The following is a 27,403-nucleotide window of genomic DNA, read 5'->3' on the forward strand; positions in this document are numbered from 1 at the left end:
AACATGCGGTGAACGAGTTGAGAAGGGTTTTGGCTAACACTCCCTAGGATGCATTCATGCTTTGCGATCAAGCAACATGCATATAATAGTAAACCACCTCTCGACGTGAATGCCACGGCTTCTAAGGCTAGAACGCATGCAATAAATATACGATAAGTCTACATGGTCTACACATAAACCTCTATCTCTATTTATGCAATGACAACATGACATTCACACAAATATGTGACCACATAATATCATTCCTATTCCTAGGATGCATGTGATGCAAGTTGACAAACAGAGCTTTGTAGGATCTAAAGGAAACACTAGAGGGGGAGTGAATAGGGTTGACTACCAATTTTTTAAAAAAATAATTTTATCTCCAAACAATGCTCAAGAAAGTTAACCCACTAATTTGATTAAAGAAAATTTATGCAAGACAAAACTTACATCATGCAAGCTATGATAAATTCAAATTTAAAGACAATTTAATCAAGGATAAATTTAAATAACACACTAAAAATTAAATCATGCAATTAAGAAAGATTAAAAAAAATAACTAAGACAAGAAGCAAAAATTTTGAAAACAAGAAATAAAAGAGAGAGGAAGAGAAAGCACCGGGAATTATAGTGGTTCGGAAAATTGCCTACTCCACTCTCCAAGACTCCTTCTTGGGTATTTTACTAAGTGATCCTCTTGCAGGTGAAGACCAAACCGACACACGACCCTCTTTTTCCTAGGCTAAAGAGAAACCCAAGATCCTTTTTACTGGTTCAGGATCAAACCAATTTCTTTTTCTCACAACCCAAGGTGTATTTACACCTTAATACAATTCCCAAAAATTAAAAGAAAACCTCATAATATTACCTCTTGAAGGCTAAATACACAAGTTGAGCACTAAAAAAAAAATTCACAAAAATAACTCTAGGCCAATTTAGGAGCAAGGAGGATAAGAATTTGAGAGTAGAGAGAATTGAGAGCTTAAGACTTGATAGCTTTTGGTGTGTCAAGAAAGAGTAAAATCAAGTTGAATTTATAGGCGAGGGGGATAAATTTTGACCATTGGATATGATTGCAAATGAAGAGTGGAGATTGAATAAAAATAGATAAGAAAAGGATTTGTAATTAAGAAAGGAATTGAAAAATTGGAATTATTGAGATTTGGAGAATAAAAAAAGATTTGAAGGATAACAATTTAGGAAAGAAATCAAATTTGAAAAGGCTAAAAAATCTTAACCCCCGCCATGTGTCACCATACTATTGATCCGCGATCAATTAAATATCAGCTGCCACTTGTCATTATTTCATTCGTCCATGGTCGCCACGTCAGCTACCACATCATCAATATTGACCGTTTGTGTGCCATGTGAGCCACGTCGGATGCCACATCAGCAAGGTGCCACGTGTCGCTGTCACATTGGATTTCCTCTCCAATCTTCTTTTGCTTATAACTTTCTCGTTTGAACTCCGATTTGAGCAATTCAAATTGCGTTGGAATCATCTTTCCAAGCTCTACAAGATAGTAACTCTGAAACACTGAAAATGTTAGTACAAAAAATCTGAGTTTGTTATCATCAAAATACTTGGTTTGATTGAAGCCCTAAAGCTAACAAGCTTATCTCTAAGTCCATATCTCTTGTCTATGCAAGTCTAATCTTACTCAATCGAGACCATATTCTAACCTAGCTCTCTCGAGATATTAGGTTCTTTCTTTAGATTCTCTATCGAGTAACTCTAAAGGGGTAATTTGCACAACATAAAACAAGACAATCGCAAGCATGAACTTCCTAGATCATGTTAGCTTAGTTCCTCTCAACCCATTCAACGAGTTTAGCTACTCATACATATTAAGAGAGTGAGCAGATGTAGAAATAGAACTTCCATTGAATAGATATAAGATGAAGAATAGAATAACAATGTAATTATAGTAAAGAGCCTGGAGCAATTTCTTGCCACAAGGCGTTACACTATTCTACTCATGCTCTAAAGATGTTCTCGCTTTCGTGAGAGTCAACCCACTCTCTGCTCTTACGCCCCAAGGTTCTCTCTCGAGCCGCCTTGGACGATCTCCGGTGTCACAACTCTTCTCTAGCTTCGTCGTAAAAATGGAAAAAAAAACTATGAACAAAGGTGTGAACTTGTAAAGTGATGTGAAATAATCGATTGCTTCACCCCTTTTCTGAAGAATGCACTTGGTATTTGTAGGGCGTCAAAGGTGAAAGGCGACTTCTCTCTCCTAGTTGTACAGATGGGACAGCTTTAATTTCTTACTGATGCGCCGGATAATTGTCACCGATAAAGCTTGATGTACTTTGTGACCGTTATCGGCTGTTAACTTAATTTGGATCCCACTGTCGTCAGCTTTCTGTCCCATCGATATTAATTGTCCTTTCATTCGGATGCGCCCACCATGTTGCGGTGATTATTCTTGGGTGAATTTTTCCGAGCACGATCAACGCAAAGTCTTGCGATGAAGTTGCACTCGACCAATGTATTCCTATGATTGCATTCATTGCATTACGTTAACGCATTATTCTGCACAAAATATAAAGATCAACGGCTTTAATGCATTGGACGCATGCGACCACAATATTATAGAATTTATGCTTAATGGACTCAATTTTACATATTTCATCAACGCAATTCAACATTGTTAAAGGATTTAGAACTATGATAACGTGTATTTCTGCCCGTTATCGGTGTCCTATACAAAGAGTTTGTATAAGACCGGACCACGATATGATTAGTCTCTTTATATAACGTCGTTGATAATTGAGACTTACATTTCACTAAAACGACCATAGGTGACATGACTTTAATCCTGAGTGTTTTGGGAACTCCTGCCTATGAGGGCGGTCCTTTGATTAGTATGGGTGAGAGTGGCCAGATTGCCAACTCAACAAGCCTACTTTTTCGGGGATTCGTCTAATTAGGGAGCTGGGAACTCAGTTACACAAGACAAAATTCACTCATTCCCTAAAGTAGGGGTAAGTAGATAAATTGCTCCCTTAAGAGCTGATTAGCCACACCTGTACTTTGGAAGAGAGGACCCAGCCATAGTAGCACTATGACTTATTGTTCATTAGAGGAATCAGTGGTACTTAAGGAATTAGATGTAACTATAGGGGCAAAACGGTAAATTGGCCCAACTGTACTTACGAGCAATTTGTGAAGGGTTATCGTATTGTTGATTGGTTGTATGCACACAGAAATATATCTGTAGTACGAAAAGTGCAGTTATCGGTCTTTAGTGGAGTGCCCCACAGTTAACGGATGGTGGATCTCGTGACTAAAGAGTTTAGTCAGTTATGTACCATTGGAGCTTCAAACTGCAGGTCCATAAGGTCCCCTTGGTATCTCAATGGATTCAAGTTGAGAATCAATTTTTGAGTCAGTTTGAAATATTCAAATTGACAAGAAGGAGTTTGATTATATATGATATAGTTAAACTGGTTCAATTATATGTGATATAATTGATTTGATGTATGAGATACATTAATTGGAGGAATTGATACAAAATATAACTTATATCAAGGAGAAAAGAACTATGGTTTAAATATTACATATGATGTGATATTAAAATTATAGATTATAAATATAATATGATAAGTTAGTTATTATATTTATTTATAATTAAACAATTATGAGATAATTGTTGAATTGGTTATTCTTTTCTCTATTAACCGTACAAGTGGGAGGTTAATTTCAGTTATTTGATAACTGGAGGATAAAAATGAAAAGTGTTTTTATTTTGTAGAAGATCACTTTATTAAGTAATTGACTAATCATTTACTCATGAGAGCCTACACAATAGCCCTTAAGAAAGACTAAACGATAGAGAGATATTTGCTAAACGATCGTGCAAGCGAGATTTGTTAAACGATCGTGTAAGTGAGATTCTAAGCGATCAAGTGAGTTTTGCTAAACGATCTTATAAGCGAGATATGTTAAACGATCGTGTAAGCGATATTTTCTAAACGATCGTGTAAGCGAGATACTAAGCGATCAGGCGAGAGTCTAAGCGATCGTGTAAATGATTGAGCGAGAGACAACACGATCGGCTAGATGATTCTCACGTAAGCGAGATTTACTAAACAATCAAGAATTCTCCGTCTATGCGATAGATAGATTCCTTCTCCCACTTTCTTGGTCGTATAGTTTGATCGTTGGATTCCTCTTTCCCTCTACCAAATTCACATAGAGCTCACACTTTCTGGATTCTCACTCCGAGAATATCGAGTGGTAGTGCCGAAGGGTGTTTGTTCGTGGAGAAGTCTGTTCGTGATTGCAAGCGACATCGAGAGATTGTTGGCCAGACGATTGGAGTGACAGCAAGAGATCACTGTTCCATTGCTCACAAGAGCCAGAGGTTTGGCTAGACAGCGACAGCGAGAGGTTTCCAGAAGAAGAATGCTTTAAGGGTATGTCTCTCTCCTTTTGTATTTGTTTAAGATAGCATGTTGTAATTTATTATAAGATGCATAACTATTTTGTATGTTTGTGAATGCTTTGTATTCTTGTACAATGGACTTGGAAAGATCTTGCTTCTACTCATGAGGATCTCGGTTTAGATTTCCTTTAATTGGTACCAAAACTAGGTTCTGATATTCCAAATCCATTACTGTAAAAAATTGCATTTACTTTTATGGTGGGTGTTAAGCATGTTTACATTCTATTTAAGTGTTAACTGTGTTTGTAGATATGGATTAATGGAGTTTTTGGGATGATTGCCTCTTGTTATTGCTTTCTTTTACATTTTCAAAGTTAATTGTAAGGGTCCCTGTGTTTTTAGGCATATTAACTTACTATAGTGTCTGTAATTCAAAGTGTTTGAGTTTGTTCGAGTCGCTCATGATGAAGCTTGAAGGCTTAGAGATTTGTTCTACTTCGAAGAAGAAGAAGACCAAGCGTTGGTCAAATCGTGTAAACGATGGGGTAAACGACCGTTGAGTATGGGATACTCATTTCAAGGTAGACTCGCGCACACTAAACGATCATGTAGGCCAATATGCTTCATCACATAGTCACTGGCTATATGATCACAGGGTAATTGTTACTTAGCACTTGTTCTTCGATCATCTAGACGATCATGCTTCATAGCATAGTAGTCATCTACACGATCGTTTAGACTTGCATTTAAACTTGGTGCGCTGCACGATCGAGTGGCCTTCATGCTTCATCGCATAGTCAAACTACTTCATCGTTGCTACACGATCGTGGTTACTCGACCATCTTTGCTAAACGATCACAAAAAAGGCTTCCTCTACGACGGTTCAAGACCCGGTTCGCTTGTTGAACCGATTTGCTCGATAGTTTAATGTAATAGATAATTTTGTTTCTCTTTTTTTAAGCTAATCATCTCGGTCCATTAATTTTGGTGAATGTACATGAGATGTATGTTTAAATTATATGTCATATAGTATGTCATATAGTTTTAAATCCCACTATAGGTTATGCATTGGTCATGCATCATCTCTATATTGTAAGAGTTATGATATAGTAGTTTGCATGATTAAATTACATAAGAGCATGCTCATCATGAAATATAAGAGTTATATTTATGCATGCATTAAGCATATTCATGCGTCATCTTTATTTTATAAGAGTTATAGTACAAGGGTGTATGGAAGCATGTATGCTTGGTTCATTACTTTGTTATATAAGTATTGTATAAAAGTAGCAATGAATGAACAATACATGGAACATGACACTTAGGCTTGTTTGTAAGAGTTATGAATGCCTTGTATGTGTTACTTCGCATTGTGGATGGTTTTGGTTGTTTCCATTTATAAGCATTATAATGGAAATTAGAACTAAAATCGATAAGAAAGAGTTGCATGCAAACTTAGGTGAACTCATGTTTTAAAAGGGTTTTAAAATTGGATTGAGATAGACCTAAGTTCGTGGTTCTAATGAGATTAGATATCTAGTTTAATCTTTTGAATCTGTTTAATAGGATTAAATTGATTGGAATAAAAGATTAAATTTGTATTAAATCTATCTATGAGGGATCTTTTGTCTAAGGCAGGTTCTGTCTAGGCTGGGGTATTTAAGCTGACAAAAACGGAACACCCCTACCTGGAACCTACCTGGAAAGGTAAATTAGATAGATTTGCTACAAGCATACGACAGTAGATCAAAGACTTCATTAAAGAGTTTAATGAATGATGATCAAAAGTTGTTTAACTTTTCAAAGTAAGCATTACTTTTGGGCAAACCTAAAAAGTCACATAGTTAAACCTGTTAGCCGTCTTTTTCTAAGTAAACTAAACCCTAGGTTATAAAATACTCAGTGGGAGGAAAAGATGTATATGATATGTCAATTCTACTCACGTTTCTCCCTGAATGTTTAAGGCGTGAGATTCATGCTTGGCCTCATGGTGCCCTGGGAGCATCCCCCTTCGGATGGTGTTTGCATAAGTCAATATCAAGGTGGAAGGAGAGAGTGTTTATAGTAAGTGGGTGAAGGATGTGTGTCAACATGTCCTACAGTCTTCTTCATTGGTTTGTACCATGAGATCTTCTTGCACTGCCTCATGGTACCCTGGGAGCGTCCCCTTTGGGAAGGTTTTTGTGAGGTTGGTCAATATCAAGGTGAACTCTAGAAATGGATAGGGTCACTTTAGTTTTTTCCCTAATCGGATTTTTTCCCTTCGCATTGGCTACTTGAGGCAGAACTCTAGGATCTAAAATGAAAGGTCACACTTACGGGAAATTTTTAAGCAAGTTAATGAATTCTTGACCAAATCAATGATAGTTAGTCGTTATAGGAACAAGAGTTGTTCTGGTATTAATGACTGATTGAGGGTGTCTCAATTCAGAGGAGGGATAAATTGACTACCTTTTGATGGCTTTTGGCCTAAACCACCAAAGCGTCATTGCGAAACTAGATGTCATACGGGGTTCATTTAAGTTTTGCTAAACCATATTGGATGTTGTTTTTCAACAAGTATTTGCTAAAATGTAATGTAGATCAATGTGTTTGTTTTTTCAGCAACATGAATGATTTTCCGTTAGTTGCCTCTTTTACTTTGACAGATTACAGACATTGGTTGACCTCGAGTTTGTCATGGTTGAGGAGTGTCCTCAAGTCCCAATCCTTGATGCACCACGAAATGCATATAAAGGGTGGATGAAGGCTAACTCGTTGGCCCGACTTCACATTTTGGCTAACATACCTGATGCGTTAGCCAAAAGGGTTGAGAACATGGTCATTGCATGTCAGATCATGAACTCGTTGCAAGAATTGTTTGAACATCAATTCTCACTGTTTTAGCAAAGAGAGATGGATGACAAAATAACCAGTAGTGTTAGTTCCAAAGATAATCTCTAGTATTTCTTGAATGTCAAGGGACTAGAAGGGAAAGCAATTGTCGCTGACTCTGGAAAGGTTCATCAACGAGAATTGTTCTCTGAAATCAAACTTGGAGCTTATTTAGGTTCTGATATTGATCCCACTACTCCCCAGAAGAGGAAAAAATCTAAAGATAGTAAATGTGGTTTATTTGTCTTGGAGACGTGTTTGGTAGAGAATGATGATTCTGCCTAGATACTTGATTCAGGTACTATTAACATAAGTTCTTCCTACAAAGGATTCAGTTCCTGGAAAACATTGGAAGAATGAGAGTTGACTTTTCGAGTTGGTACTAGTGAAGTTGTTTCAGTTGTTGCTATAGGCAAGCTGAAGTTATTTTTGGACAAAAAACGTTATCTGTTACTAGATAATGTTTTTATAGTTCCTCATATCAAGAGGAACTGAATCTCAATTTATTGTCTCATTGAACAAGGTTATACCGTCTCCTTTTCTGAGAGGAAAGTGTTTATTTTCAAGAATGGTATGGAGATTGATTTTGGTTCAATGGAAAATAACTTATATGTACTAAGGTCGTTAGTCATCAAAGCCTTACTTAATACTGAAATGTTCAGGATAGTGACAACTGCAAAAAGACCAAAGGTTTCTCCTAAGGAAAACACCCATCTTTAGCATCTAAGGTTAGGTCGCATCAACCTCAACAGGATTTAGAAGTTGGTGAAATGTGGACTTCTAAAGAGTTTAGAAGAAAACTCCTTGTCGGTATGTGAATCATGCCTTGAAAGCATGATGACCAAACGACCTTTTATTGGAAAAGGTTATAGAGTCGAGGAAACCTTGGAGCTTATACAGTCAGACCTCTATGGTTTGATGAATGTTAGAGCTCGAGGTGGAAATGAATATTTCATCTCTTTCATAGATGATTATTCAAGATATGGGTATCTCTACCTAATTCAATGTAAGTCTGAAGCCCTTAACAAGTTCAAGGAGATGGCTGAAGTTGAAGACTTGTTAGGTAAGAAGATAAAAACACTACGATCTGATCATGGTGGAGAATATGGAATCACGTCTCAACTCCCGACCCCAGGTACACCTCAACAAAATGGTGTATGAGAAAAGAAAAACAAAACCCTGTTGAACATGGTTCAGTCTATGATGAGTTATGTTAATCTTCCAGACTCATTTTAGGGATTTTTAGTGGAGACTGCATGCTACATTTTGAACAACGTTCCCCCGAAAAGTGTTTCTAAAACACCTTTTGGGTTGTGGAGAGGCCGTAAAGGTAGTTTACGCCACTTCAGGATTTGGGGATGTTCGGCCCACGTGCCATTGGGTAACCCTAAAAAGTTAGAACCGCGTTCGAAAGTTTGCCTCTTTGTAGGCTACCCCAAGGAAATAAGGGATGGATACTTCTATGATCCGAGTGAGAACAAAGTGTTTGTGTCAACAAATGCTATTTTTTTGGAAGAAGACCACATCAAGGACCATAAGCCACGAAGTATGCTGGTTTTATATGAGATCTCTAGTGAGAGTTCTGAGGGTTCAACAAGAGTTGTTGAACAAACTGATAGATCAACAAGAGTTGTTGATGTTGGTTCATCTAGTCAACCATCTCAAGAGTTGAGAATGCCTCGACATAGTGGGAGGGTTATGAACCCACTGGAATGCTACATGGGTTTGACTGGAGCCCAAAACATCATGTTTGATGATGGGGTCAAAGATTCATTGTCTTATAAGCAAGCAATGGAGGATGTTGATAAAGATGAGTAAATTAAAGCCATGAACTAGGAAATGGAGTCTATGTACTTCGATAATGTCTAAGAACTTGTAAATCAGCCTGATGAGGTAAAACCTATAGGGTGTAAGTGGATCTACAAGAGAAAACGAGGTGTAGATGGAAAAGGTGCAGACTTTTAATGCTAGACTTGTGGCAAAGGGTTATAACCAGATCGGGGGAGTGGACTATGAAGAAACTTTCTCACCTGTTGTCATGTTGAAGTCTATCAGGATTCTCCTGTCCATAGCCACATTTTATAATTATGAGATATGGAAAATGGATGTCAAGACTGCCTTTCTAAATAGTAATCTTGAGAAGACCATCTACATGGCTCAACCATAGGGATTCATTGTTTCAGATCAAGAGCAAAGAGTTTGCAAACTTAATAGGTCCATTTACGGGCTGAAACAAGCATCTAGATCATGGAACATTAGATTTGTTAGTGCGATCAAATCGTTTGGCTTTGATCAGAACATTGATGAGTCTTGTGTTTACAAGAAAATCATCAACAGCTCGGTAGCATTCTTGGTACTGTATGTGGATGATATCCTACTCATTGGGAATGATGTAGGTTTTTTGACTGACGTTAAGAAGTGGCTAGCCGCCCAATTCTAAATGAAATATTTGGGAGAGGCACAATATGTTCTAAGGATTTAGATCATTCGGGATCGTAAGAACAAGAGGTTAGCTTTGTCTCAAGCATCGTACATTGACCAAATGTTGATCAGGTACATGATACATAATTCCAAGAGGGGTTTATTACCCTTCAGGCATGGAATTATTTTGTCTAAGGAACAGTGTCCTAAGACACCTCCAGAGGATGAGGAAATGAGACGGATTCTCTATGTTTCGGCTGTTGGAAGCTTAATGTATGCAATGTTATGTACTAGACCTGACATTTGCTATGCAGTAGCGATTGTCCGTCGTTATTAGTCCAATCCAAGATTAGATCACTAGACGGTGGTCAAAACGATCCTCAAGTATCTTCGGAGAACGAGGGACTATATGCTCGTGTATGGAGATAAGGATTTGATCGTTATAGGATACACAGACTCTGACTTTCAAACTGATCGAGATTCTCGGAAATCAACATCAGGGTTAGTGTTCACTCTGAATGGAGGGGCTGTAGTTTGGCGAAGCATCAAGCAGGGATGCATCGCAGACTCCACTATGGAAGCCAAATACGTAGCCACTTATGAAACTGCATGGATTAGAAAGTTCCTTACTGATTTGGAGGTTGTTCCAAATATGTCTTTGCAGATCACACTCTATTGTGATAACAGTGGGGTTGTGAAAAATTCTAAGAAACCTTGGAGTCATCGTAGAGGCAAGCATATCGAACGGAAGTATCATTTGATCAGGGAGATTGTGCATCGTGGTTATGTGATAGTCACAAAGATCGTGCTGAAGCACAATGTTGCTAATCCATTTACAAAGGCTCTCATGCTAAAGTGTTCGAGGGTCATATAGAGAGTCTGAGTCTATGGGACATGCGTCATCTTGTCTAAGGTAAGTAGAAGATGATACTGGGATATAGGGTATGCCCTCGTTTATTGTATATTGTACTATTTTTCATTATTGTACATTAGTCTCCCGAGGCATTAGGACAAGTGGAAGATTATTGGGATTGGTGTCCTAATCTCCCGGAGTCTCGTAGTTTGTAAACAGTTTGTACACATTGTTACTAATAAAATAAATGTTATTTTATTTGCATTTACTCATATCCAATAAACTAAGATCCGTGATTATTTCATATAAACTCAAGCATGTATGTGAGATGTACAAGTGGATCATGCCTTAAGTAATAACCTAAATGCTCTGTAGTATAAGGATAAAAGAGGGATACCTTATCTTGGTGACACTACGGATATGGCCCGCTTTGTAGATGTTTACAAGTTTTGTAAACTATTATAGATGGTCTGATCCTGACTATTTATGTGGAGACATGCAGCGAGGGTGTCCTTTACAAAGAGTTTGTATAAGATCGAACCACGATATGATTAGTCTCTTTATATAACGCCATTGATAATTGAGACTTACATTTCATTAAAACGGCCATAGGTGGCATGATCTTAATCCTGAGTATTTTGAAAACTTCTACCTATGAGGGTAGTCTTTTGATTAGTATGGGTGAGAGTGGCTAAATTGCCAACTCAACAAGCCTACCTTTTTGGGGATTCGTCTAATTGAAGAGTTGGAAACTCAGTTACACAAAACAGAATTCACTCCTTCCCCAAAGCAGGGGTAAGTAAATAAATTGCTCCCTTAAGGGCTGATTTCGGGTCTTGAACATAGTAGCCACACCCGCTCTTTGGAAGAGAGGACCCAGTCATAGTAGGACTATGACTTATTGTTCATTAGAGGAATCAGTGGTACTTCAGGAGTTAGATGTAACTATAGGGGCAAAGCAGTAAATTGGCCCAGCTGTACTTACGAACGATATGTGAAGGATTATTGCACTGTTGATTGATTGTATGGACACAAAAATATATCTATAGTGTGAAGAGTGCAGCTGTCGGTCTTTAGTGGAGTGCCCGGCAATTAATGGATGGTGGATCTCATGACTAAAGAGTTTAGTCAGTTATTCACGTACCGTTGGAGCTTCAAACTACGGGTTCATAAGGTCCCCTTGGTAGCTCAATAGATTCAAGTTGAGAATCAGGTTTTAGACTAGTTTGAAGTGTTCAAGAGGGATTTTGATTATATATGATATAATTAAGCTGGTTCAATTATATGTGATATAATTGATTTGAAGTATGAGATACATTCATTGGAGGAATTGATATAAATTTGATTTATATCAAGGAGAAAAGAACTATGGTTTAGTTTAAATATTACATATGATGTGATATTAAAACTATAGGTTATAAACATAATATGATAAGTTAGTTATTATATTTATTTATAATTAAACAATTATGAGATAGTTGTTGAATTGGTTATTCTTTTCTCTATTAACTGTACAAGTGGGAGGTTAATTTCAATTATTTGATAACTGCGGGATAAAAATGAAAGGTTAATTTCGCTTTATTAAGTAATTCACTAATCGTTTACTCACGAGAGCCTACATGATAGCCCTCACGAGAGACTAAACGATAGCGAGAGATTTGCTAAACGATTGTGTAAGCAAGATTCTAAGATCAAGTGAGTTTTGCTAAACGATCGTGTAAGCGAGATATGTTTAACGATCGTGTAAGCAAGATTTGCTAAACGATCAAGCTAGGTGAGAGTCGATTGTGTAAACGATCAGAGACAAAACGATCAACTATGCAATAGACAGATTCCTTCTTCCACTTGCTTGGTCGTGTAGTTCGATTGTTGGATTCCTTCTTCCCTCTACCAAATTCACACAGAGCCCACACATTCTGGATTCTCACTCCGAGAATACCAAGGTTGTCAAGTGGTAGTGTCGAAGGGTGTTTGTTCGTGAAGAAGTCTGTTCGTGATTGCATTCGACAACGAGAGATTGCTGGCCAAACGGTTGGAGCAACAGCGAGAGATCACTGTTCCATTGCTCAAGAGAGCCAGAGGTTTGGCTGGACAGCGACAATGAGAGATTTCCAGAAGAATAATGCTTCAAGGGTATGTCTCTCTCCTTTTGTATTTGTTTAAGATAGCATGTTGTAATTTATTATAAGATGCATAACTATTATGTATGTGAATGCTTTGTATTCTTGCACAATGGGCTTGGAAAGATCTTGTTTCCGTTCATAGAGATCTCGGTTTAGATTTCCTTCATATGTTGCATTATCAAGGGACGTTTCAATGTCAACAACAAAAGTCCTCATCAAATCACTAGAGGATTCAAATTTGTCTTCCATACATATAAGAAATATTGTTTACAAAGAGATTTTGCTTTAACAAGGTCCAATTTATTATGTAGTTGTTTCCTTGTATTGTATTAAATTTCAAAGTATATAATTTTTATGAAATATATAGTCTCTTCTTTCTACATAAATCACTATCTTTCAAGAACCACGAAAGAATTACCCAATGGGATGGTATGTTACATTTTTTCAAAGATAATAAGCATAGTTTTACCTAATGACACTTTTGTATCATTTCATTGCACGAACTGTACTCAACTTATATGATATGTATTATAATTTGATCCATCCTTCTATTTTAGGTTTCTTTGTTTCTTTATTTACCTTTAACTTTTATGTATTCCAAATTTTAAATAAATATAATTATAATTATAATTTTATTCATTCAAAAAATTGTTTCCTTTTATTTTTTCTCTAAAATATATGGCTCAAATATTTTCAACCATAATAGGTAAATGTGATTAAAAATATTTGAGACATAACTTTTATTTTACAAATATTAACAATCAATATAGTTAATTTTAAACAACAATATATAGTTTTAAACGGTATTGTTTTAAAATATTCTATTACATGTCAAAGTATTACTAATTATGTTATACTCAATAAATATTTGATCAAATTTATAAATTTACTATAAAAATTTTAAAACACGTGCATCGTGTTTTTTCGTCCAGTAAAAAATAAGATAAAAATTAAAAATGAAATGGGTATGAACTAAATACCAAATTAAATTAAATACTCAAAAGGCAACTAATCAACGTTCACGAAGACTGTCCTCACCGTAACACAACACCCATTTTTCAGATCTCTCAGTTTGTTCTCGATTCCAACACGACACCCATTTCTTTCCATCGTTTTCTTCTTCCCCGACTGCCTGATGTTCAAGGTTTGACCTCTCTTGATGTGAAAACCTTTCATAATTTTCATAATTTATAATTTCTGTGCTTTGAATTTCGTTCAATGCCACCAACCCCACCTGTAATTCTCCCCCCATTGCTCTGCTTTTGATCTCTAGTTGTTTTCGTAGCTCTTTGATCGTTGACTTTTTCTGGGTTTCTTTTTTGATTGATGAACGATTTTGCAGTTTTGGGATGTACCCATTTTGTAGGATTCTGAAGTCAATGCTAAATTCAACACCCCCCCCCCCCACCACCACCCTTTTGCCCATTTGTGATTTGCATCTTTCTGAAGAATGAAGAATTTCATCCACCATTGAGATCTCTTTTGTTTTAGTTTCTGCATTCTGACTTTGATGTCGAAGTTTGAACATGAAATGTGATGTTTGAGTCTATAAACTCACGATAGCTTAGATCTTTAACAATTATGGAGATGTCCTGAATTGTGAAGGAGTGTTTGTTATGTTCCTTTCTCCAATTTTCCCTCTTTCTTTTTCTTTTTGGGGGTTATATATGTAAAAGAAAAAATACATATGTAAAAGGAAGTTATATTCTACAGCAGAACTCACACAATTATGTTCCATATCGAGATTTTACTAGACCACCTATCTTTCAGGTATCCCATTTAGAACTTGAAGCAACCTCCTATAGGTTGTTTTTCATGATGCAAAACTTGGAATATGATTGTGGCTTTCACAACAAGGAATTATGCACCAAGATCACTTCACCTAATAATGACTGACTGGCATTGTGAAGGAGAGTTTTATATTGAATTCTTTAGCTTTTATAGATTAGGTACCATTCTTTAACCAAGATTGTATCAGAGAGATTTTTTTCTCCTCCACCGTATATTGATGATAGTTCCTTCTTCCATGTGGTTTTCAACTAGAATATCATTGATTTCTTTGCTGTCAAATGATGTGAAGTCCCTCCTTTATTCTTTTTGTTGGCAGTGAAATGAACTTCTGTGGCAATCAAACTCTTCTTCTCAAGTTATATACTGTAAAAGTGGTCCGACATATTGCTTCTGGTGCTTGTATTTGAAAGAGAAACGTAAAGGTTTCATGGATTATTTGTGGTCTCCTACGCTACTTTAAATCAGGAAACTCATCCTATAATGAATTTTGAAAGTCCTTGATTTGGATCTCACAAATAGCTACTATGATTGGGAGGAAGAACGCTGGACAGGCTTCCCCTCTGTTTCTGGTTCTCTTGGCTCTTACTTTCTGCTTTGTAACTTATAATTTGGTGACGGCTATTATTCAGTATGGATCTGTGGGAAGGGAAGTTGGACATAACTCCTACAACCGATTATCGACTGACCCCATCATTGAAATGCCGGAGAATGTGAAAAGAAAGAAGACGAAGTCACCTTTCCATGTTGCTTTGACAGCGACTGACGCCCCTTACAGCAAATGGCAATGTCGTATTATGTATTACTGGTACAAGCAGAAGAAAAATTTGCCTCAATCTGAGATGGGAGGGTTCACTCGTATTTTACACTCGGGAAAACCAGATAACTTAATGGATGAGATTCCTACTATGGTGGTGGATCCTCTTCCTGCTGGTATGGACCGGGTGAGATTTCTTTAATCTGACCACACTTTCTTCTTTGTGTTCATTTAAATCACTAATAGTTACTTTGAACATCCTCATCGTAATGTTTTGTTTTCAAATAAGTACGATTCTTTTCCGGTTTTCATTGAACTATATTTTCTGTTCTCAGGGCTACATCGTCTTAAACAGACCGTGGGCCTTTGTGCAGTGGCTGGAAAAGGCTACAATAGAGGAAGAGTGAGAATTTTATGTACAATCATTGAAGATAGAACTCTTCATAAATTTCATTATATGAATTTTGAGTATCTAATTCTCTTTGTTTCTTTTGTTGTAGATATATACTAATGGCAGAACCAGATCATATATTTGTTAATCCGCTTCCTAATTTATCTGATGGAGGTTATCCAGCTGCCTTCCCATTTTTCTACATCAAACCTGATCAAAATGAAAAAGTTTTGAGAAAGTTTTTCCCCAAGGAATATGGCCCCGTAACCAATATTGATCCGATTGGCAACTCCCCTGTAATTATTAGGAAGGTGATTTCTCTCAAAATGATTTCAAATTTAAGACCTGGATTAAGATCAATACACTTCTTTGTGAGCATAATTACGTTTTCCTCCATAACCCTGAATGGATGTGGTGATTTACAGCATTTACTCTCCTATTAAGAAATCTTAGTATATTAAGGTTGCGATCACATTATGACTTTTTTTAACGTGTCATTTCTTATTCTCATATCATTTTTGCAGAATCTTTTCCCTGTTGTCATTTCTGTATTCATCAATAAAAGGCTATTTTCTTTTTACTGACTCGACCTTTATTGTTCTATGTGTCAAATGGATTCTGTTTGTCAGGATTTGATTGAAAAGATTGCTCCTACCTGGATGAATGTTTCATTGAAGATGAAAGAGGATCCAGAGACGGATAAAGTTTTTGGATGGGTGCTAGAAATGTAAGTTTTGGGAAAAAGCAACCTTTTGTCTTCTATATTAGACCACTCTAGAAAATCCAAAATCTGTTGTGAAACGTCTTCTGAAGCTCCCTTTTTTCCTAAGGTATGCTTATGCAGTTGCTTCGGCTTTGCACGGCGTGCAACATGTACTTCGGAAAGATTTTATGTTGCAGGTATGAGATACATCAATTCTAATGTGATGGATAGCTTCTTCTACATATCGAAACCAATCTTGAGATTTTCTTTTTCTTTTCCAACTGGTCAGCCACCATGGGACTTGGACATAGGTAAAAAGTTCATTATACATTATACTTATGGATGCGACTACAACTTAAAGGTGAATTTTCTTTGCCTACGTTCCTTCTTTTCAATTTTCAGAGTATAAACATCAGAGCATGGATTAAAAAACAAAATTGTTTACGATTCCCAGCAAAGTTTCTAATAAATATATCTTATAATTTGTATGCTTGTTCTGTCATCTCATGAACTCTCTTACCTGAAAATTGTCAGGGGGAATTGACATATGGCAAAATTGGTGAATGGCGATTCGACAAGAGATCGCATTTACGTGGACCTCCACCGAAAAACATACCTTTACCCCCTCCAGGAGTTCCTGAAAGTGTGGTATGTTTCTGGAAAACCATTCCCCCTGTCTTCCTCTTATTGCCATTTACCATTTTGAAATGAGGATTCTGCACGATTCTGCCTAAGCACAGTTTCAGTTTTTTTCTTCTGTTTCTTTTTGGTTTGTTTCAAATTTCATTTTCATCCTCAGCGCCAGAAGCTTAGATTTTGTTGCTGGCCTTTGGCCATGCCCTTTGAGTCACTGGTTGACATGGTGTCCTATTCAACAGAACTAGGCTAGTTTTGTCATTGTTATTATGTAGCCTTTCAACGTTTATTCGAACCGATGTATGAGTAAATATATTGACTAATAATAACTAGGGGCCTAGTGTAGAAGTCATGTTTGGTCATATTCTTGCAAACAAGGAAAATGCATAAAACTAAGAAACTGTACAGAAACGTGCACACTCCTTGTAGACTCTTCTACTATATCTGGTTTCCAAAATAGTGAGAAACCTAAGTACAAACACTTTAATTTGGTAGACGTGTTCACGTTTGACACATATCGAATACTAGGACACGTACTAAACACTTATTAAATATATAGATGCATAAATTTGTTGACTTTGAATTTCCTTTATGTATAAAAATGATATTTAAAAATTGTTTATTTAAATAAACATGCTTGTCATGTCCAAGTCCTAGATTTAAAAGAAATAACGTCATCATGTACATGTCACGTGTCTTGTATTCATATCTGTGAAAAAGATGATATATGGCTTCTCTCTCTGTGTCTCTCCATTTTGGTACCATGATTTTCTCTTAGCTTGGTAGTTTTCTTATCTGGCAGGTAACCTTGGTAAAGATGGTGAATGAAGCAACTGCTAACCTTCCCAACTGGGAGGCAACATAGTTATATAAAATGTCATATTTGATGTGTTCAAAAGGCCTGTGCTCTAAAATTCATGTCCTGTCTTTTCAATCACATCTCACGAACTTCAGAATATACAAATCCCAGCTTGGTTTTGAACCCTTTTTTTTAGGGATTTTAGAGAGGGGGGAATAGTAAAAAGAATTATTTTGTTATAGAAACCAACTGAATCAATTTCTTAGTTTTCTCTTGTTCTAAACCTCTCTTTTTCTAAAAGAAAAAAAAATTACTTATTTACGGAGCAGTTGAATTTGTGGGTTCTAAGTTGAATATGTCTTCTACTTTTGTTTTTCTTTTTTTCCATTTTGGGGGCCAAATTTGTATTTGAAGGCAACTTGGAAATGGAAAAAGTCAACCAAACCAAATGGATTTAGTTGGCTTGACTGGTTTGACAAATTAATTACCATTGGTAAATTGATTTATGTAAAACTTATAAAATTTAAATTATCATGGATTGTCTTAGTAGTAAATAAGGAGATATCCCCTTGATAAAAGGTTAAGAGGTCATTGATTTAATTTATGGTGGCTACAAATTCCACTAGTTTTCTTGACACCTAAATGTTGTAACGTCAGGTGGGTTGTCCCGTGAGATTAGTCATGGTGTATGTAAGCTAGACCAAAGATTCATAGATATTAAAAAAAAAAAAAAGGTTATGAAATTTAAAAACATTTTTGTCCACTTTGGTTTGGGTCAGTTTTTTGTTCGGTTTAGGGTGGGTATGGAATGAAGTGTAAGAGGGTGAAAAATATGTTAGGGTGATCAGAAGAATAATTAAATCTAAAAATAACTTTTAAAAAATGAACTTTTTTTTTTTCAAAAATAGCAAATTGGTTAACGGACTAGCTTTTTGAAAAAAAAAATGAAATGGACAAAAATACCATGAATGAAAAATAAAGAGAAACATGGTGTATTTCAAAATTTTGTAAAGATTGGATTTCAAAAATAATAATAAAAGAAATATTAGATAAAGAACAACATGGTATTGGGTCTAGTTTCCCATTTTTCAAAGAAAAATACCCAACTTTCTTTTCGTTAATTTTGTCAAATTTGTGAGTTTCAAATTTTAGTTTCCAAATCTTTTGAGAAAATGATTTGTTGATTAGGTAGTATTTTGACTTTCTTTTTAAAAAAATATTATTGGAACAAGAATGAAAGTCAACGTTCAAAATATTTGTAGTGTAACAAAGAAACAAAAATAAATAAAAACGAAAAACATGATTTAACAGGCATAAAATGTAATACTCTCATCATAAGATTAACAACAGATAAAAGCCAAATTGAGTTGATGAAAATTCAAAGACAATGAAGTTTTCTTTTTCCTTTTTTTTTTTTTAAAAAAAATAATTTTTTGGTTTAGATATTGTCCCCCATCTCGTGTGTGAGAGAGTACAACCATACAAGTTTCATTAAACAAAGAGAATTGTTATTCAATCACCACAATTCATCCCACAGTCTCTAGATTAATGTTTCTTTTAACATAATCTTTTGACATTGATGGGTTAAAGAAGATCCATTCAATATTCAAATAGAATAAAATATTAATAACATTAGTTGATGCGGGCCAATGGGATCAAGCGACCTAATTATCTTGATCTCTCCTCTTTGTAATATGTCCAAAGTGGAGGGGTTAGCTAATCTCGACCTTGGCCTCTGAGGTGCAGGTGGGCCAATTGGGTCACAACCTGATTACTTTGCAATTTGCACACTCTTCATTGGCATCTCTTCTAGACAATTTTTTTGGCCTGCATTAAATTTGTTTGGAATGAAGCAACTTTTTCAATTTTTCATTCGTCTCTCTAAAGATTTCTTTTAAATCCAAAATTACCAAAAACACAAATAACAATAACAAAACAAAACTCCAATTCCATTTGGTACATGGTTGATTATGATATTAATAATATAATGATAGATTTGTACAACTAGAGGTTATAAAGCCAATGAAATGTGTGTTTGGACTAAAGGAAAAAAAATATTTGGAATTTCATAATATGACTTTTCTTTTAATCCAACAATTTATCAATTAGAAATTGGTGTATCAATATATCTAAAATTTGCAATTCTCTCTAGTAGAATCCAAATACATTTGACTAAAATTCAACATTCTCAAGTCTAGATTGTTGCATAAACTCAAACTTGTTTAAAACTACAAGTCAAACATATTGTTATTATATTTAATAATTTGAATTTATAATTTGTAAATATAAATATAAATGTCAATTTTACCCTTTCAAGCTATATAATAAAAATCCAATAGGTGAACCAATCGCAATCTTTTGAAAATGAAAAAAAGAAACAAAAGGAAAATTGGAAACATAAGAAAGTTTTTAGTATTTTCTTTTGGTGAAATGCTTTGAAATGGATATGGAATATTTGACTACTCGTGTGTTCACATTTAATTCTAAAATCTCAAATATTTTAATATTTATATAAATTCTCGTAAATATAATTAAAGAAAATTTTCAAAACTAGAAAAATAAGGGAAACTAATTATCTAAAATAATAAAATTTAATCTTCTTTCGTATATGTTATAATAGAAATCTATCAATATCTATGAGTGATAGTAAATGATAAAAGTCTATTATTAATATTATGTGATAGACATGGATAAAAGTCTATCATTAGATTTTTTTTTTTTTTGGTTATTTTATGTAAATAGTTTGATATTTTTAGGAAAATTATTTTAAATGGTAAAACATTTGAAAATATTTACAAAGTATAGTAAAATTTTAGAATTATCAATCATACTTCTATCAATATCTATCATTGATAGTTTTAAAATTTTGTTATATCTTGTAAATATTTTGATTTATTTTTCTATATTTAAATATAGTTTTTTTTTATCCATCAAAATGTTTCTATAATTAATCGAATTATTTTATTTATGGTTATAATGTTTGAAAAAAAAAACTAAAAGTCAACATTTAATGAATTCCCTTCTCAGAAAAAATAAAAATAAAAAAGGGTCAATATTTATGCGGCTTGAAGCTACCGAGGATCCTCGGTAATTTAAACGGATAATAAAATCTGGAAAGTCGGTATCAATTTTTGTTTTTTATTTCTTTCTTCAAAAAATTATTTTTAATTGTCCTTTTTTTAGTATAACAAAAGAAAATAAAAAACAATGAGAAAGTAAGGACAAAACAAATCAATAATTTCCTCGAGGGAGGAATGTCTTCAAATCAGATTGTCAAAAAATTACATCTTCCAGCATTTTAAATTGTAAGCAATAGAATTGTTCTAGCTGTTAATTGATAGTATGAACAAAACCACAATAAAATCATGAACTAAATCTCATTCTCGTATTTAGGAAGAAATATTTTTTGAGTGCCATAGATTTGAGTATAAATTTTGAATTTAATTTCTATTTAATTCTCAAAATATTACATTTTTACCTTAAATTTTTCATTTGATCCCTAGATTTATGACTTTAGACTTTTATTCTTGCACCGTTGATGTGTACTTGATTCTCAGTGCTTACTTTCGTATAAATTTATAAAATAATTTAAAATTAATTTTAATTGTGGGGAAATATTTACACTTTATAGCAAAAGTTTCAAAAGTATAAAACATTTTTAAAAGTTTTTGCTATATAGTATAAATATTTTTTAAATTTGTTTATTTATAAGAATTTCCCTTTTAACAACTGTGATAGAAATTTAATAAAACTAATTTTATTAATAAATTTAAGTTTATTAGTAGAAAATTCCCACAAGCAACTAAATGTAATGTAGGTATTTCTAAAAATTCAATTGTTAAATTGTAAAATCTGGAATAATTGAAACTAAATTCAAAAATTAAAAGAAAATAAATAATATTTTAAAATGAATCAAATGGAAACTAAACTCAAAATAAGGATAAAAGTGTAACGGTTTCAAACCTAAGAACTAAACGGAAACATACTCAAAATTGAGAGACCAACAAAATGATTTTTTTTATTTTCTTAAAGAAATTTAAATATAAAATTAAGCCAATCGTAAAAATAATCAATTCATTTTTAAATACAACAATGAACCTTTTAATAAACAAAGAAATTCTTGTATGAAACTAGAGTGATATGACCAATGATTATATATAATTTTTAGAGTTCAGCCATTTGTATGAATGGAAGTCGTATCATGGATTTTAAGATGGCAGTAGATATTTTATTTACTACAATATATTCAAATCAACGACGAATTTGCATTGTTGAACGTATGAGAGAATTCAAAAGTATTGTTTTATAATTGAAGCTCCAATGGTATATAAGACTAAACAAATTTTGAAGCTATACAAAACTAAACATTAAAACGTCCAAATCAACCAAAACAAAGTCGACACAAACCATACAAACTCCTAACAAAATTTAACACCCTAACACCCAATCAACTATTAATAACAAGATTAATATGTTAGACATATTTACCTAATAATGCGTTTAATTAAAGTATAGACTATGTATGTGGATTAATAATTTTATCATGTTGAGTTTTTTTATTAGATTGGGTGATATTATGTGTTCTAATTAATTCAAGTCTTAGATTCTTAATTGAGTATGAACTTAATGGGTAAACATTCATTCCTAGTTAATTGGGGTTTAATGGGAATCTAATTGAAGAGACTTTAGTCTATTGTCCCCAATATACTAAAACAATAAGCACTTAGTCTTTTTTTAATCCTATCTAGAGACAGATCCACTAAGAGCCTTCAGAGATTTGGTTGAGGGAGACCATAGTCATCTTTCATCATCTTGAAGCTATCATTAGTTTCTCGATGTAATCCAATATGTTATTTATTCTTGACAATTTGGCATGAATGATCTTAAAGTTTATTTATTCAATATAGATATAAAGTAATTATGTTAATAAGTGGTATCAGAACATGAATTTCATGCTAAATTGTTGGTTTATTTTATTTTTTATTGGGCATGAGATTAAATGTCTTATCTTCGGTAAAGTTGATTAAAGAATTTTAAAAAAGAAAATAAATAGTAAAAAATACCTCCTCTAACTATAATCGTTTGTGATACCCACGACCTTTTGTTGTGTTGTTCGTGCCGATTGAGGATTAATTGTCGATTTGAGGTTAATATTGTATTCGGTGGTTTTTTATTTTTAAATAGTTTGATAATTTTGAAATTGTCAATTGAGGATCTCATCAGCCTTGGTTTTTTGGTTAATTGTCGATTGAATTTCTTGTTCTCGTTTCTAAGTTTTCTTGATTAATAATTTGGTGTTCTTATCAATGGTTCTTAGTTTTTGATTGATAAGTTTGTGAATTTGAATATAAAGTTGATAAATCAAGTTTAAATTAAATTAATTATATTGGAAATTCGGTTTAATTTTGATTAATCATCTGTGGATTATTCACATTTTATGTTGCTTTAATTGTATTATGTGTATGCAATTATTGGGTGATTTTTTTTAAAGATTATTTGGTGTTCTTTTCCTATTATTTTTTTGTATAATAATATTATTATATTATTGTGTCTTATTTGTTAGATTGGATTGATCAAAATAATATGTTACCAAAGTAGCTTCTGTTATGTGGACTAGTTTAATTCTAAAATATAAGATGTGCATATTCATGGATTTATGCGGATAATTATCGGTCCAAAGGAAGATAATATTTGGCTAGATTGTGGATATGCTGTGGTAATGAGTGTGTGACAATTATAAGGATTACTCATGTGAAAATAGTCGGTTCAAAGAAAGGCTATTTTTTTACCGAGTTTATTGTCATTACTTTGATTACTGCATTGAGAGTACTATTTATAGTTGGTATTTTTACCCAAAGGTTGGACATCAATGTTGTACTAGGTATCTTGTTAAAAGAGCCCACCACATATATGAAATTATTTATTTTAATTGTGAGTATATGTTTTGTTGTTTATTGTTTCCGTTGATCTTACTCAAATATCTAAAAATTTGAGTTTAATCCCTAAGTTGAATGGATTGGAACTTCAAGATTTGGAAGGAAAGCCTAGAAATATTTATCGGGTGTATGGATTTGGACCTTGTATTAAAGACCGATAAACCTACTTCTACTGAGGAACAGCCAAATACGGCTAATGTAGAGAAGTGGGAACGGTCAAATCACATGTGTCTGATGATCATTAGGCATTCCATTTCGGAGTCTTTTCAGGGCTCTATCACGGAAAGTGAAAATGTCAATAAGTTCCTTGCTCAAAATCGAGAAATATTTTGCTAAAAATGAGAAAGGGAAAGCAAGTAGTCTTTTGACTTCTTTAACTTTCATGAGGTATAAAGGCAATGTGAACATAAGGGAGTACATCATGGAAATGTCCAATCTTGCAGGTAAATTAAAGGCACTTGATATTAAGATAAATGAAAATTTACTCGTACATCTCATACTTATCTTTCTTCCTACAAAATTCACTCAGCTTAAGATAAGTTATAATACTCAAAAGGATGAATGGAGTATTAATGAGCTTATCTCACAATGCGTGCAGGAAGAAAATAGGATTAAGAGAGAAAGGACAAAAAGTACTCATTTGGAAACTGACTCACGTGATAAGAAGAAAAAGAAATTTGTGGATGCTACGGAAGGGACATCTCGGCAGAATAAAAACAAGAAACAAACTACTGAAAATCCTTATTTTTTCTGCAAAAAGGAAGGTCACTTCAAGAAAGATTGTCCCAAGTACGCCAAATAACGTGTAAAGAAGGGTAAACTTCTTACTTTGGTTTGTTCTGAAGTTAATTTAGCTTCTGTACCTACAGATACATGGTGGGTAGATCCTGGTGTTACTATTCATGTAAGTATATCTAACAAAGAGAAGTGCATTTACATCATCGTGAATGACGTGTGTGTTCCGTGAGTGAACTCTTCGAGATATTGATACTTGACTCTATACCGCCTACGTATTTTAAACTTTAGGCGAAATAGTCTACTTTACTATGCATGGTTGCCTATGGAGTCGACTACCCAGTGATGTTGAAAGATTCATCTATGTGGGTGATGGCAAAGCAGTTCTAGTTGAAGTTATTGGGAATTTTAGATTACGTTTAAAAATTGGTTGTTATTTGGATTTGAATGAGGCTTTTATTATATCGTCATTTAGACGAAATTTAGTTTCTATTTCCAGTTTGGATAAATTTGATTTTTCTTGTTCTTTTGGAAATAATAAAATTAGACTTTTTTAAGATTCCAAGCTTATTGGTACCGATTCTTTAAGTGATAATTTATATATGCTTGATTCTTTTGCTTCATTTAACAATATCATGTTATCTAACTCATGTGGTACAAAGCGTAAATTAAATGAGAATTCCGCTATGTCATAGCACAAGGTTTTAGGTCACATCTCTAAACAGAGAATTCAAAGACTTGTGTCAAATGGAATTTTTTATTTCCTTGATTTAAGTAACTTTGACGTTTGTATGGAATGTATTAAGGAAAAACAGACAAACATAAGAAAATTAGATGCCAATAGATGCTCAGACGTCTTAGAACTAATACATACAGACATTTGTGGTTCATTCCTTACGACTTCTTGGAATGGACGACAATATTTTATTACGTTTATAAACAACTATTCAAGATATGGGTACCTATATTTAAGTCATGAAAAGTCTCAATCTTTGGACGTTTTCAAGTCTGTCAAATCTGATAGTGGTGGTGAATACTACGGTAGATATGATGGATCAGGTGAGCAACATCCAGGGCCCTTTGCCAAATACCTAGAGGAATGTGGAATCGTCCTACAATACACTATTTTATGCAAACCCAACATGAATGGTGTAACGGAAAGGCGAAATAGAACACTTAAGGATATGGTAAGAAGTATGATTAGTCATTCTTCTTTACCAAAATCCCTCTAGGGTGAAGCACTAAAGACTACAACCTATATCCTTAATAGAGTACCTAGTAAAGCAGTAGCTAAAACCCTTTATGAGTCATGGATAGGAAAGAAACCTAGTATTAAACATTTTCACATCTGGGATTGTCCAGCTAAGGCTAGACCTTGCAGGTCTAATGAATGAAAATTTAACTAAAAAACTATTAGTTGTTGTTTTGTTGGGTATCTAAGTGCTCTCGGGGTTTCAAGTTTTATGATCTCACTTTTAGATCATTGTTTGAGACGGGAAATGCTAAATTCCTTGAGGATGTTGAGTTTGGGGAGGAAAATAATATAAGAAAAGTTGTCTTTGAAGAGGAATTAGTTTCTTTTTCTAATGTGGTTATAAATGATATTCAGGCTCCAATTCCTGACTTCACTATTGAACCAATTATAAAATAAGACAAAATTGAAGACTCCATTGTTGAACCTGAAGTTCAAACTCAACAACTTCAAGAAATGGCACTAAGGAGATCCATTAGAGAAAGAAGAAGTACAATTCTAGATGATCATATTGTATTTCTTCGAGAAAATCAGGATGATGTGGTCGTAATGGAAGATGGTTCAGTCAACTTCCAACAAGCTCTACAAAGTTATCTCTCAAAAGAGGATAAATGTTATGGAAGAGGAAATAAAATCCATGAAAGACAATGATATTTGGGAACTTGTTGAATTGTCATCAGGAGTGAAACTCATAGGTTGTAAATGGATATTTAAAACCAAAAGGGATTCACATGATAATACCGAAAAATATAAGGCTTGTCTTGTTGCAAAGGGTTTTATTTAAAAGGAAGACATTGATTACAAAGAGACTTTCTTTCCAGTTTCATCGAAAGACTCTTTTAGGGTAATCATGGCACTGGTAGCTCACTTTGATTTAGAGCTACACTAAATGGATGTAAAAACTGCATTTATCATGGGAACATTGATGAAATGATTTATATGGTGCAACCATAAAACTTTGTGTCTGGTAATTCAAAGTCTATGATATGCAAATTGAAGTCCATATATGGTCTCAAGCAAGACTCTCATCAATGATATCACAAATTCCATAAAGTAATTACCTCCTTTAGTTTTGAGGTGAATATAATGGAAGATTGTGTATATCACAAGTTTAGTGGGAGTAAATATATCTTTCTAGTGTTATATGTCGATGATATACTCATAGCAAGTAATGATGTAGGTTTACTGCATGACACTAAAAGGTTTCTCAAAAAGAATTTTGAGATGAAAGATCTTGGTGATGTTTCATTTGTATTAGGAATTAAAATACTACGAGATTGTTCTCAAGGTATTTTGAGATTATCACAAAAGAACTACATTGAAAATATTTTAAGTAGATTTATCATGAAAGATTGTGCACCAGGAGATACCCCGATCGCTAAAGGTGATAAATTTCATTTAGGTCAATGCCTCAAGACTATAATCGGGACAAATGAGATGCAAAAGATTCTCTATGCATCGGCTATTGGAAGTCAATGTACACTTAAGTATTTACGCGTCCTGTATTGCGTTCATAATTGGAGTGTTAGGCAGCTATTTGAGCAACCCGGGGATGGATCATTGGAAAGCAACCAAATAGGTTATGAGATATTTACAGAGAACAAAAGATTATATGCTCACTTATCGGAGATTAGAAGTTTTGGAGATCATTGGGTATTTTGATTCCTATTATGTTGGATGCCAAGACCTTTGTGATCCACTTCAGGCTATATCTTCATGTTGGCTGAAGGAGCTATATCTTGAAAAAGTGTTAAACAAACAC

The 27,403-nt window shown here is 34.1% G+C and overlaps 1 protein-coding gene across 1 annotated transcript; it reads left to right on the forward strand.

The window, feature by feature from the left end:
- Nucleotides 1-13,621: 13,621 nt before the first annotated feature.
- On the forward strand, nt 13,622-18,046 carry LOC120075016 (hydroxyproline O-arabinosyltransferase RDN2-like). Its single transcript, XM_039028153.2, has 9 exons — nt 13,622-13,788; nt 14,752-15,376; nt 15,525-15,592; nt 15,690-15,891; nt 16,210-16,307; nt 16,411-16,480; nt 16,573-16,644; nt 16,818-16,931; nt 17,722-18,046. The coding sequence occupies exons 2-9, from the start codon at nt 14,960-14,962 to the stop codon at nt 17,782-17,784; spliced, it is 1,104 nt and encodes a 367-aa protein (XP_038884081.2). The 5' UTR covers nt 13,622-13,788; nt 14,752-14,959; the 3' UTR covers nt 17,785-18,046.
- Nucleotides 18,047-27,403: the final 9,357 nt, after the last annotated feature.

This window comes from Benincasa hispida, chromosome 4, assembly GCF_027475165.1.
Source record: "Benincasa hispida cultivar pf3 chromosome 4, pf3_genome.v1.1, whole genome shotgun sequence".
Taxonomy (NCBI): Eukaryota; Viridiplantae; Streptophyta; class Magnoliopsida; order Cucurbitales; family Cucurbitaceae; genus Benincasa; species Benincasa hispida.

Excerpts from the sequence above, each read along its gene's own strand:
- LOC120075016 (XM_039028153.2), top strand. The coding sequence starts at position 14,960 with ATGATTGGGAGGAAGAACGCTGGACAGGCTTCCCCTCTGTTTCTGGTT. Across the intron at positions 15,593-15,689 it reads AAGGCTACAATAGAGGAAGA|ATATATACTAATGGCAGAAC; the intron begins GTGAGAATTTTA and ends CTTTTGTTGTAG. Across the intron at positions 16,308-16,410 it reads TTTGGATGGGTGCTAGAAAT|GTATGCTTATGCAGTTGCTT; the intron begins GTAAGTTTTGGG and ends TTTTTTCCTAAG.